This window comes from Poeciliopsis prolifica, unplaced genomic scaffold (genome assembly GCF_027474105.1).
Source record: "Poeciliopsis prolifica strain line A6 unplaced genomic scaffold, Auburn_PproV2 SCAFFOLD023, whole genome shotgun sequence".
In the NCBI taxonomy this organism is placed as follows: Eukaryota; Metazoa; Chordata; class Actinopteri; order Cyprinodontiformes; family Poeciliidae; genus Poeciliopsis; species Poeciliopsis prolifica.
Window position 1 is genome coordinate 7354284 of NW_026562398.1, and position 14106 is coordinate 7368389.

General features: G+C 38.7%; 1 protein-coding gene across 2 annotated transcripts; it reads right to left on the reverse strand.

Annotated features, from left to right (window-relative positions):
- Nucleotides 1-223: 223 nt before the first annotated feature.
- On the reverse strand, nucleotides 224-11255 carry LOC129370160 (CDK5 and ABL1 enzyme substrate 2-like). 2 transcript variants are annotated; one of them, XM_055045879.1, is made up of 9 exons: nucleotides 10673-11255; nucleotides 10083-10175; nucleotides 6761-6838; nucleotides 6502-6601; nucleotides 5700-5868; nucleotides 5471-5568; nucleotides 3999-4105; nucleotides 3428-3632; nucleotides 224-1247 (listed from the first exon to the last, which is right to left on the reverse strand). In XM_055045879.1, exons 1-9 carry the CDS (start codon nucleotides 11221-11223, stop codon nucleotides 1107-1109), a joined length of 1542 nt encoding a protein of 513 aa, XP_054901854.1. In that variant the 5' UTR covers nucleotides 11224-11255; the 3' UTR covers nucleotides 224-1106. The 2 variants fall into 2 exon arrangements, with proteins under 2 accessions (XP_054901854.1, XP_054901855.1); XM_055045880.1 differs by lacking the exon at nucleotides 6761-6838.
- Nucleotides 11256-14106: the final 2851 nt, after the last annotated feature.

Sequence of the window (14106 nt, forward strand, 5' to 3'; positions counted from 1 at the left end):
ATTTTTTTTTTTTGATTAGACCAGAGTACCGTAACTTTCTGTTCATAATCAGTCCTGAAAAGAAACATTTGTCATGCTAGATTTAAACACATCCTGCACATTTGGGTGTTTATTTTAAACTCTCTTTACTACATGAAACTGAATCACGTCTAAATTATGTCACGATCATTTGGAGACAATGTTTGAGCGACACTGTAGGGGAAAAATAAAAACAGACAAAACATCATGTTTGGATAGTTTTACTGATACTGTGGTTTTTCAGGCACTTTTTCACCATATTCACACAAATGCTAACATCTGAGGAGATACTGCTGCTGGCTACAACGTTAAAATCCACCCATGTGCACTGAAAAAACTACAATCAGGTGTTTTCCATTGACCTCCAATGGAAAAACTTCTTTGGGTTGGATTTTAGAAGCTACTGAAATGAATTTGAATTCCTGAGAACTGAAAGATTAAAACGAAACAAATCCCTGCAGAATTACATCAAACAGTAAATACGATACATACATTTTTTTTTAAATGTGATGCCATTGTGGTAATACAGCACATGAGGACGACCAACACCAGAGTCAGCTGCCACAATAACATCCTGTTTTCATAACAAATATGAATCGCTGTGAGACAAGATGATTAAATTAAATTAAAGGTCACTTCTCAGCCTACTGAGTTCTGTTCTCACAGCTAAAAATGCTTCACAGTGTCAGAAACCCAATTAGAAAATCTATCATTTGCAGCTTAAATACAACAGCCTGTAGAATAAAAATCCACAAAGCTACATTTCTTTTTTTTTTTTTTCTCTAAAAACACGCAAATCACAACCACTACTACCTGTAAATACAAGTTACAAACATTATGGTGTTTTAAAAAAGATGCATCACGATAAACCAAAAGGAAAAGCACATTTAATGTGCCGAATGAACATCTCTAACATAGAGTTCATGACTGGATCTTCACGTACAAAAAGACATTTGAAACGCTCACGACCTACAGTGTTTGACAAAGAATGTAAACGATTCCCCCTCCTCACATTTAAAATAAATAGAGACAGAATAATTTATTTCAAATAGCTTACAAAAGGTGACGGGTTCGGTGCTGCGGCCCGTCTAACCCTGCTGCACCAGCCGGCGGTAGTGTGGCATGACCTTGCTCTCTGGGAGGTACAGTCCCATCTCCAAAGCCACCAGAACCGGGAACTCCAGAGGAATCAGCTCCCGCCGGTTGATCCGGAAACGCTCCTCCAGCTTCTGCTCGTCCAGCAGGAGACAAAAGGAAAAGTTTCAGGTACCGAGCACACGACCCTGATGAACTAATCCAGTCAAACCAGGACGGAGAAGCATTCAGTGTTTTCAAAGATGTTGTTACAAGCACACACTTCAATGTGATTTATTGAGGGTTATTGATTTAGTAGAGAGAAATAGAGAAAAAGAAAAAAGTCTGAACATGAAAGCACAGAAGAGAAAGACAGAAAATATCTGAGAGAAAAAGAAAGAAAGAAGAGGGAACCAAAAGACAATAAAAGGGAGAAAAATGTAAAAGAAAGAAAGCGAGACTGAAAGGTGATCTTCAGTGTTTAAGTTAAACTAAATACAAAAGAATTTTTAAAATGCAAACTTTAAAGTTTTAAAACCTTTAATCTATGAAAATCTACATTTTCAATATTTATAATCTGCAAAAAGTTGAAACGCTGTGCTTCTCTTTTCCTTCCCTCATAAAGTCCTAATTAAACGTATTAAAGTTTGTTTCTCTGACGGGTCGGGGGTGTACATACTTTTTAAAAATCACTGCATTTGATGTTGAATTTTGTGGGACGGCTGATCAAACGTCAGAAATCGTTTCATTCAACAAACATCCTGTCAAGGCTTTGAACCCCGTCGCCATGGTTACTGGCAGCCTTCCTCCTCCTGCAACAGCCGTTGCCATGGAAACCACAGGTAGAGCAGCCTAAGCCAATCAGCAGCGAAGATCCGTTAAAGCTCAGTTTGAGAAAAACGCGTCAGATGATGTGCAGAGGGAACCCTGCTCTGTCTGCAGTAAATAAACTGATATAAAAACGTTGAAGCAAAGATTTTAATCACTCAGATTGTTATTTTTATGGAGTAAAACATAAGTTCAGTGTTTTGCTGCAAGTTTTCTTTCAATTAATCCAGAAGACTGACATGTAAAGAAATATTTAAAGCCTCTATTCCATATTTTATACACATTCAGAAGTCTGAGTTTTGTTAATTCTCAATTAGAGACAAACGTATCCATTAAAGTGAGTAAAATGTTAAAGGCCAAAAAATAGTTTCCACTGTTTTATAAGCAGATCATCAGAGCTGCGGTTTCTAATTGGGGCTGAAGCGATTAATCAGATTAATCGTGATGAACTGATTAATCGATAAAGAAGTGAACGATCAATAACTGGAGTATAGACTCTAAAACATGCCATTTGCTGAAAGAACATAGTCAGAGCTCTAATTAAGCTAAAAATGTGCAAAAGATATAAAAAACATTCATTATTCTTAAAATACGTTCCACCTAAAACTCCTCAAATGGCATTTTTTTCAGCTTCACCTGGTACTAATTGTGTAAAAAAAAAAAAAATCTTTATTAAGCACAAGAGCAACAGATGAGCAACTCACTGTGTTGATGGTGAGTCAGGCAGGAAGGCCTGAGCTTTTCAAATGTTGATGTTAGAAATGTTTATTTTAGCTGCAGACAAATCCTTTGCATTCACTGAAGGAATGACATGATACTGTATTTTGGACAATAAGATGTTTATTTTCTTTTTTTTAAAATGAGCTAAAGAGTTTATTTGCATCCTTTAATATATTTATTATACTATATAAAAAACTTAAGTGGTTAAAGAAAAATTTGTAGAATATGTCCATTTTAATGCAATTAATCCTCAACAATTGATACGATAATCGACTCCTAAACTAATCATTAGTTGCAGACCTATTTTTAATTATTATGCAAGTTGCTCTGTGAGCAATCCAGCTTAAAAACAAGACAGCAGCTCCTTCTCAGTCATGCTAATGACTGAACAAATATTTCTGCCTGTAGCTGCACCGAAACATTTTGAGAAAGTTTTGAGTATTTTTGTTAAAAAGAACCAGATGTTTTTAATTAAAAGCCTCGTAAATTGATGTAAATTTGATGCGTATAAACTTTTACACATCTTTACATTCTCTGGTTCGCCACATAAACAAGACAAGTCTTTCAGCAGACGGCCATCTTTGTTACAGCTTCCTAAATACATAAAATGAGGTTAAATTGAAAATGTTCTGCCTTCAGCAGCTCTTAAATTACATTTTGCTCAGATAAACTACATAAGATGATAAAGGAGCCACACAGAAGCTGTTTAGCAAACATCCCAGAGGCGAATGAAGCGTCTGCAGTCTTTAAATCAGATCCTGTTAGCACCGTTAGCGCGTTTACTCACATCAATCAGCTGCTTCACTTCTGGTTTCCGCAGATCGCTGCTGATCTTCGCAGCCAGCAGAACGCACGCAGCCGCCACAAGCTTCCTGTTCTGCTTGTTGAGGCGACCTTGCAGCACCAGTTTCTCAAAGTAAACAAAGGCCATCGCTATGGTGACCGGCTGCAGGCCACACTCTTCGCTCACGGCCCTCATCTCCCTCTTCAGGCTGGCAGAGAAGAAGAAGTCACAGTTACTCCATTGTTTGCAAAGAAAGAGCGAGTTACTGCAAAAACAAAAGTATTTTTGGTCTAGTGCAAATATCGAATGTTAAATAAGACAGAAACTGACATGTTTTAGTTGAATAATTCCTTAATATTGAAAAAAAAAGTACTAGTTCCACTGGTAGATTATTTCTATTATAAAATGGAATAAATGTTTTATTATAAGTGAAATAATCAATATTAATTGTGTTTTAATTTCAAATGCATTAACATTTACACTACAAACACATTTACATGGTAAGATTTTGTGCTTTTGCAGTGTGATCATGTTGAGTGAGGACGATGCTAAAACCACAGAAGAAGAGAAGCACCTCCTTATCTTGCTCAGCGTCAGCTTGATGTGAGGAAACTTCTCCTTGAAGGTTTCATTCATGTCCTTTTTCAGATCGGGCGGTTTCACGTATTCAATAATGGTCGTCTGCAGAAACGGGAAATGAACCTTCAGCTCAATACAAACCTGCTGTTGTTTTCACGCACACACACACACACACACACACACACACACACACACTCACACACTAAGGGCTAAAGGTTACTGCCATGTGACACAACAATGATCTAGTATGACATGGCATAAAGGAGGTATTCTCTCTCCAGACGTTGTAAAGACTCGGCGAACTGACTGAATGATTTACATTCAGTCAAATAAAACTTGCATCCTGATTTCTGCAACCAACCTCTGAGTCCAGATGGTCAAGAGAAACCAGGATACGACCATCTGCGAGTGACGTTCTGTTCATATTGTGCTTTACATGTTTCGCTCTTACAGATCAACTGTTGCTGCAAATTTCAAAGGGGACATTTAATGCAAACTTAACATTTTGCACATTTAAATACATCAATTGGGTCTCAGCTGCTTTCCAAACCAAGTGCATAAAAAAACAAATCACCCAGCTGTTTTTTGGTAATAAGTTCACATATTTTGGTGCCTGGAAAAGAAGTCGTATCTAAAAACTCCTCACTCAATGGGTACTCTCTCATTGCTGAGCAACCTGAGCCAAGTCCAGCCCGTTACTGTTGAACCCAAGTGGAATTCTAGAATGTTAGGTCACCTGGCTTATCCGCTCCAAGTCCTGTACAATGGCTACTGGAAAAGACAAGAGCTTTTTTTGTTGACTGCCATTTAGAAACCACTTGCTGTCTTCTAGTTGGTTGTGCAGGAAGATCTACTAATACTTTTCAAAGATGTACGGTTGCATAATTACGCATCTGTTCGCAGCCATTTTCACATGTGAGTGTTGGGGGGGCGTGGCCAGCGGCTGCTCATTGAGATTTAAAATGACAGGAGGCCTGAAACGAGCTCAAAACAGGCAGAACTGAGTGAAATAAAGTCTGATTATCTATGAATAACTTTGTGTGAAAAATGTAATAAACATGCCTTGTAAAGCCTGTAGACCAATCCTAATCTGACCAAACATGCCAGAGCTCTGCTTCGCTAGCGAGGCTCAGCTAGGGTTGCTAGGTAGCGGTGCAGCATGAGGAAGTTTTTGAAATGGCTAATTATAGATCCCTTTAAAAACAAACAATTTAACAACTCAACTCAGCCTCTGGTGAGGATTTGTCTCAACTTTTCTTCAAACTGCAGGGGAATTAGATTTATTCTAACTCTATAATCTAATTTGATGGAATTTCTAAAGAATTTAATCAAAACTAATTCAATTTTAATTTGATTCCAGCAGCGTTTTCTTTTACATCTAATTAAAAATAAACACAGTTTAACACTTTTTTATTTATTTCCACAGACATAATCGGGAACCACAAAAGAAGCTGCAGCTCTGCTCACCACATACGACGCAAATATCAGAACCCTTTTATGTCTCCCACACGGCCACCTGGGGTCACTGAGCAGGTTGGGGTCATAATCTCCGACCTCCTCTATGTCTGCAACACAGAATGCAGAAAACCCTTAGAGCTGGGGGGAAGCAAGTCTCTGTGTGTGTGTGTGTGTGTGTGTGTGTGTGTGTGTGTGTGTGTGTGTGTGTGTGTGTGTGTGTGTGTGTGTGGCGTCGTACATGAGTCTTGCAGTGCGCCGCTGTTCGGACGAGCCGGGGTGAAGCCTTTTTGCCCGGTGCCACGGAGACGACTCTGAGGGGTCTGAGACGTGCAGCTCTCCAACACGGTGCTGCTCTTCTGCCTCACCAAAGCGTTGGTCGGGAACAGAAACTGAGCGTACGACACCGTCTGAAAACAAGGAATCGTACCGTTTATTTTTTTTGGGTCATCATAATTACTAAGATAAAACTTTTAGAAGGATTTAAAAAAAACAAAAATTGGATGATAAATGCAGATTTTTTTATGGATTTTCATGTTTGCAAACATCTGGGGGCTGCAGCAAATTATTATTTTAGTAATTATTTTGACTATTAATCAGTAGATTGAAAAAAAGAAGACTTCTGCAGATTTTTTACTTAATTACAAAAGCTTATTTTACAGAGTATGTGGGTTGGATGGATGGATGAATAAATGGTTGATTCATTGGATGGATGGGCAGATGATGGCAAGTTGTATGGTTGGATGTTTGTATGAATGGTTGGATGTATGGTTGGATTACGGCTGGTTGTACGTTTGGCTGTAGGATGTATGATTGGTTGTACCGTTGGATGTACGGTTGTATGGTTGGATTACACCATAATCCAACCATACAACCATAGGTACCATAGCACCTGAGGATTATGGTTGGTTGTATGTTTGGTTGTACGTTTGGTTGTAGGATGTACAATTGGTTGTACCATTGGATGTATGGTTGTATGGTTGGATTACGGCTGGTTGCACGGTTAGTTGCACGGTTGGATCTACAGCTGGTTGGATGCTTACCTTCCCGATGGCGTCCAGCTCCAGTCCCTCCAGCGATGGCAGCAGATCAGCAGCCGCTGCAGAGGACAGCCTCTGTCTCTGAGCGTCCAGCTTCAGGTCACTGTTCAAACACACAAACATTTCTACGTAATTCCCTGTGCCGACCCGGCTCTCCTCTGAGAATGACGTGGGTTAGACGAGTGGTTGATGAGAACATAAAAGTGAAGGTGGGTGGGGTTGCCCCCTGCTGGGAGGGAGGGAGTAGCTGCGTTCTTAGTACCTGTGGTGAGCTCTCTCTCCATAGGGCAGCACTGAGAAAGCAGCATAAAGCGACCGCTTGGTACAAATCAGCATGATCCTGCAGGACACAGCGTGAACAGGCAGACAGAACAGATGGAGTGTCAGTCTACAGACAGCAGCGACAAGAACCGCCAGGATACACCACAGACATCAGCTGCAGCGGCCAGGGATGGGCAATCATCCTAAGACGCCATGGGAATTTAAATTTATTCGCAAAACATGAAAACTAAACATTACTGAGATCAATCCCAATCAAATTTAATGTTTTTCTCCATTGGAGCAGAAACCAATAGCAATATCGAAGCCCTTACATTATTCTACGGGCTGCAGTCACAACGATTAATCGGATTAATCGTGATTCATGTATTACTGAAATAATCAACAACTAATTTAATCATCAATAATTGTACAGACTCAAAAAAATACAATTTGCTTAAGGAACAACATTTTCAGAGGAGCAATTAAACCTAAATTGTATTAAAATATGTATATATATAAATTCAGCATTTAAGATAAAAAAAAATAACAAAATGTCTCTGGCAAAGTTATAGATGGCAATGCCCGATATATCAGCACTAACATCGTTATCGAATGATACTCATCATTTTTAATATATTGTATTGGCCCGATAAATAAAACTGGGCTGATATTGCCTTCTGTTTCTGGTCATTTAATTTTTTACCAAAGGTGTCAAAAAGGTAGAGGAATATGTATAAGTATCAATAATGGAAAAAAATTTTCATGCGAGTACGTTCCTAGTTTTAGCTTCACCGTTTTATTCATTTCATGAATAAATATTTTCTTTAGTTATTAATGTCATTTTTACTTATTTTAACAGAACTGTTTGTATTTTGTTTTTTCTGCTTACTTAAAATTTAGCTCTTGTGCCAATTCCTGCATAACTACTGTCTGGAATTTCAGTAATGTTAATTAATCTCTATTAAAGCACCTTCTGCAATGAAATAATTCAAAATATAATCACCAGATTAGTCCTAAATGGGATTGATGTTTACTCTGAGGTTTTCACTTTTTTATTTTTTTTGCTGCTGATGCCTCCAAATAAATCAAGCGTTCACTAAAGGAATAAAATATTACTGCATTAGGCAATAAAATGTTTATTTTGTTCCTTAAAAGGTTAACTGAATTCTGGGGTTTTGCAGCTTTTAATATATTTCTAATATTGTACCAAAAAGTGGCGATTTTTAAAATCCGATTAATCGATTGTCAGAATTGAAAACTTAAATACTTGCAGCCATAGTCACAACCCAATCAAACCACCACCAAAGCAGACTTTAAATTTATCATCGGTATTATCACAATAAATAAATGTTTTGTTGGACTTTTAGTCTATATCGCCCATCCCTAGCAGTGACACAGAAATAAGTCACAGAGCCACATCTAGAGACGGTCACGAATGAAGCTACACAGCTAAAAACCACTGGAAGCAACGACACTTTCACCATCACAGAGCGAATAACGGGGTCCGGATCTTCAGAACGCGCCAAACACCAACCAGCTTCAGGTTAGATATTCACAAAGTCTTCAGCAGGTCAAATGAAGTCAAGTCGCACTCGTAAAGTCCTGTTTTATTAATTTTTTCAAATTTAATAATTTACTTTTTCACAGAAACGTGGAGCATGAAATATATATATTTTCACCATTTATGAAGGACTTTCTGAGGAAAAGTGTCTCTGTGCCGAATTCTTGCTTGTTCAAATTTCTCCTGGAAATACAATCTATAAATTTCACCATAAAGTTTATTGGTGATTATTACATTTACATGTAAGCTGCACAAAAGTAAAGTCAACCTCTCAATGCAAAGAGTTCAATTTAAATATAAAAGTATTTTAAAAGAACTGTGCTCTTTTATTATTTTTTTATTTGTACCATAAAGGCAAAGCATTTTATTTTGGTTAATCAAAGAAGCAAAAATCTTGCTGGAAGATGCTTGTCTTACCAGACTCAAAGAGGAAAAAGATGCAGAAACTGATTAGCATCTCAAAAGCTCATTAAAACATGAACTCTGACCACAAATGTATCCCTAAATGTATCCCGTTTATCCCAAACCATCTCTTTAACCCATTCTATCCCCTACTCCAACATCTCTGAGGCAACAAAATCAAATCATGTGGATTAGCAGTGAAATATCATCTCTGCTGTCCAAAAACCAAGCTGATCGCATGTCAGGAGACGGTCATGCAGCAACATGCAGTCTTTAGTCAGAGGACTCTTCATATTCACTGCAAAACAGGCTGCTACTGGAGAGCCTTCCTGCCCACAGCATCACCATTAACAACGACTCTTGGAAGACATTTAACTTCCCTTTTGGAATAAATATAGCATCTTTTAACTGAATTTTTAGCTGCTGTCTTTGAGATGATGTGCAAACCTGATAAAGTGAAGCATTAAAGCCAATCAGAATTGCTTTGTTAGTCTGTTAAGAAGTGTTTTTTTTGTTATATCTTGGATAACTCTCTGAGACTGAATTGTTTTGGCAACGAGACACAGGCTGGAGGCAAAACGCATAAACAAACACACTCTGACCCTGTAGGGCTTCTGTATGGAGTAAAATGTGGAGAAACTAGTTCCACCCAGTCTTTATGACACCATCACAACCAGTAAATGTACAAAACACCGGCTTTTGCTCCTCACAAGACAACAATGACATGCACTCTGCAGCCTCTGCTGTGAAAACCTGCCAATAAACACCCACAGCTTCAGAGCTGACAAGCATCTGCTGGAATTTGAGGTCTTTAACTTACACAATCTAAACGGGTTCGCTTCCCGTCTGGACAAAAACAGAAACTCAAACCTGTGGGACAGTTTAGGATCACTTAGTTTGCAGAATAAACACAAACAAACGAAAGCGTGTGGAGATGAATATGAAGGAGATGATGACAAGTATGAAAATTAGAGGTAAATATATAATCATTTGCAAAGCCAAAATATTCATGACATTTGAAGTTGTGTGAGAACCCAGCCTAATCGGACACCAACAGTGTGTCATCTAAGCCTCATCTTGCTTCGGGATAACCTTACAGCTGGTGCAATACGGTGTTAGATTTCCTCACTGCACCTCTTTTGGCTTTTGCTAAGCTTCCAACAGTGATTATATTCGGTGTGGCAATCCCCTAAACAGCAGCTGTATATCCGGGTTATTTCTCTGTACCAGAATTAATCAGCTTACAACAACTCTATGCAGGAGCACTGTGCTGCTGCTACCAAAGCACCTTTATGAATATTACAACAAGTCTTGTTTTTCTGTGTTCTGCTCATTAAAAGTGATTTTAAAGCGGACATACCTGCTTCCTCTTGTGTCATACTGCCTCATGCTCTTGATGAAGTGGACTTTCTTTGGCACCTTGGGTCCAGGAGAACCAGAAATGTTCCTCTGCCTGCACAAAAAAAGTATTGATGATGGGATAACAGTGCAACTTTCCCCTCTCAAAGACTAATAAATGTTACCGTTGTTCAGGACACGCCACACTGGATCTGGTAGATACTTTAAATATCCAAAAACAAAACAAAACCACCAAGAGCAACAAATAAACAGACAGTAAAACAAAATGAATTATGAAGTCTCTATAAACATAATTGCCCTTCAAAAACATTAATCATCAGAATGGCAGCTCATTTTAATTTGGAAAGTGATTAATTTATTATCAGCTTACTCAATAGGTTCTATTATTAAAAGTAGCTTTATATAACAGCCTGAGGGAGAAATGAACAGTTTCCTAACATTCAAAACAGTTAATATTACAGATAATTTATATCATCTAAATGAGTGAATTCCTCTGGTATGGTGGAGAGAATCAGAACCATTTAATACGGAAGTCGGTGGCCCGCTTGGAGGCCCACGGTGCTCCGTGGTGACACCGACCACAAGCCTCACCTCTGCCGGGATTCCAGAGAGGTTCCGGCCGGGGTCGGGCTGAGCACGGCGGGCGTTGATTTGGCCCGGGAGCAGGGCTGGTGTCCGCTCGTCAGCGGAGACAGCGGGATACCCGGAAACTGCGTCTCCCCCGCGCCGCAGGTCTCTAAAAATACCTCGTTGGGTCCCACAGAACTGGTGGCGGTCGGTCCAGGAGACGCTACCAACGAAGGCCGGACAAGAGCGAGTCCCCGGGGAAAACTGGAGGACGAGCCGCTCCCCGGTTCCGCTGCGGGGTCTGTCACCTGGTTGACCGGACCTCCGCTGTCAGTCCGGAGGAGCTTAACCGCCGCGCCGCCCTCCCCGTCCCTGAGTCCGGTCTCCTCACCGGCTTTTTGGTCGGCATTTCCAGCGGTAGGTTGACCCTGGGGTCTTCCATCGAGAGAAATATTGCTGAGGAAGAAAATAGCAGCCCGTCTCCTGAGGGAGTCCTTCGTCTTCCTCCGGTGTTCGCGACGAGCTCTCGCCTGTTTTCCGTTACTAGACTGCAGACCGCACAGAGCGGTCGCCATTCTACTCTGAAAATGCAGCTGTTGAACACAAAGGCAACGAGTACCGGTAAATGCCGTTTAGCCACGCCCACTTAGACGTGATTGGTTGTTAAGCTAATTATGCAGCTCAAACCTTGAAAATAAGTGGAGTTGATTGGGTACTTCAGAAAAATCCCCTCGCTGCCGGCAGTTGATTGGGTGTAGAGCCGGAAGGAGTCATGCAAAGATGGAAATTTTAAAAGTAATATTTTAAATATTGGTCCCCAAAAAGTGTTTATTATTGTCCATAAACTGAAATACATCTTTTAGTTTTGAGAACCGCAAGTTGATTCCTTATTGTTTTTGATAATGTAGTGACATAGATCAAATATGTCATTTCATAATTTGCACCTTAAAGCTGAATTATTGGACCATTCATTGACCCTTTCTTGCCTCTCACAAAGTCCAGATGCCGACAAAAATAGGCCTAAATTTAAAAAAAAGTTAGAAACGCAAAGAAAGTTGAAAACTACCCAAAATATAATTAATTTGTCAATTAACTGGCTTTTACTCTAACCACCTAAAAGGCAGAACATTGTTTGCATTGTTGGAAGTTTATGCCAATTTTTAGAAATTAATCCATCTGTATGACACAAATTGAGTGAAGTAGAATGATAACTATTAAATTGTAACTTATACACATCATCCTGGGATTTTTTTACATTATTTAAATGCTCTGTCACATGAAACTGTTTACTTTAAAAATAACTCTTCTGGAAATGTGCATGTCTGCAAAAAAATGTATCTTGTAATGATGAGGTAGCAAAGTTATGACGATGAAATACAGTTTCGTAATTATGACGAGCTAGAAAGTCTTGCAGTCAACACAAATGTGCAACCCTCAAGATAAGGCCGAACAGCTGATAAACACTTCCTCCTATCATAAACCATCAATATCTGACTACCAACTCATCAATCATCTTATTAGGAAAATTTCTGATGTTTTAAAGTGTACAACTTTAGTTGTTTTGTTTCCTTACACTTTTTTTAACAATCTGTAGATCTGAAGCACGTTCAGTCACGTTCAAACACAATTTCATATCAACGCTTATCAAATGCACCTCCTCGCTGTTTGCAACCTGTGAATAAATTGGTTACATTTCAACCTGTGACTGTCAGATTAAAAACGGCAAACTCAACAGCTTGGCATTTGAAACTGATAAAGTTTGATCTAGGACTCACAGTTGTTGGGTTATAAGAATGAAACTGAAAGTGAGTGTATTAAGTCAGTAATGTGTATTTCTGTGACCGTCTGTCACTGTTTGCAGTGGGTCTTTTCTGGATCACTGCAAAAACACAAAAGCTAATGTTTGGTCTAGTTTCTAGTGAGATACTTGAAATAAGACAAGACTAACTTACAAGTAATTTTTCAGCAAAATATACAAACTTGTTCTCCTTTATAACAAGGGAAAAAATCTTAAGTAAAATAATCTGCCAATTTTTTGAACTTTTTAATCAACATAAAGGAATTAGTTATATCTTGCTGAAAAGTTATTTGTAACTAAGTTTTTTTTTTCTACTGCATTAAGATAATTTCACTAGAAACTGGAACAAACATACTTGGTAAGATTTCATATATTTGCAGTTGTTTTGCCTTGAAGCAAAGGGGGACAGATCGTTAAAATCAGGTGTTCAAGAAGGGAACACAAGAAAATATATAAAACACTGGCCCTTTAAGAGTGACAAAAACTATTTCACTTTCTGGCATCATAAAATACATGACATAAAAATGTAACTACGCTGTAATTAATGGCACATTTCTGTCCATATTAATTAGAGGGGAAAACATATGCAATGCAATGCAATAAACCACCTTCAATTGTTGCACATCCTCCGGCTCTACTGACAGCTAGAGTTTTATGAGAACTATGAATTTTATGATGAAAATCAATCATTTTCATATAGCTGAACAAGCTGTTCTCTACAGTTTCACCCATGAATTTCCAGTTGGACTAGGATCCACTCTTTTCCCCGTGTAACGAGCTGATCTGCATTTATTTTGCTCTGAGGACAGATGCCTTGTAACCCTGGAAAACAGCTTCATAATCACCAAACTCAAAGTGTCCCCCTGTGCATCCCTGCAGAAATAAAGACGAGCATCTGCTCCGCTCGTTTAAATTACAGTGACGGATGCAATGCGCTTATTTCCTTCCAGCAACATCTTCTTGGTCACTATTAGGGATGTATTTTTGGATCTTACTTTCCATTTAGTCCATATTAACTTTAAATGTGCTAAAACCTTGTTTTCTGCTGTTCAGGCATAAATTATATTCTAATTTCACGGTGTGGAGGCACAGTTTTATGTATTTCCAGGCACATAATGCTATTTTATAGCACAATTATGTTATGTTAACTTCAGTTAGTATAAAAGTTCTAGAAATTTGACTGTAATTTAAAGCCTTGAAATTGGCCATTTGTCTCTTTTAGAAGCTCCTGCCCTCAGGAAGTCATCACGTTGCTCTTCTATTAACCCTTTCACAACATTTCTACCAGCATTGAACTGAGAAGCAGCTCCTATAATGAGCCCAGCTGATAAACAGTTCCAACAGGTGTTTGCTAATTGCTGCTGGCTAGTATGAAGGAGCTGCATGGGAGAATGGTAGATTACAGTATTTCTTAAGCATTCATGAAAGAATCAAGGGAACACTCCAAGTATGCTTTTGAGGAGTGAATAACAATGTAACACTTTGGTGTCCAAACTTTGCCAAAACTAGCTAATTTAAATTACTGGTGGACCACAAAATTTGTTAACCCAAAAATTTGAAAAACAATTTTTTAAATAAAATCTGTACACCATTGAAAATCCCTTTGGACTGTTGCCTTAAATTTGGAAAAAAAAAATTCAAAATCTTTGGGTCATCAATT

What these genes read in the sequence shown, in the direction of transcription:
- LOC129370160 (XM_055045879.1), bottom strand. Translation starts at nt 11,223, where the DNA reads ATGGCGACCGCTCTGTGCGGTCTGCAGTCTAGTAACGGAAAACAGGCG. An exon ending in CGGCGCACTGCAAGACTCAT is followed by an intron (nt 5,569 to 5,699) that starts GTACGACGCCAC and finishes TCTGTGTTGCAG; the next exon opens with ACATAGAGGAGGTCGGAGAT. An exon ending in ACGCTGAGCAAGATAAGGAG is followed by an intron (nt 3,633 to 3,998) that starts GTGCTTCTCTTC and finishes CTTCTCTGCCAG; the next exon opens with CCTGAAGAGGGAGATGAGGG.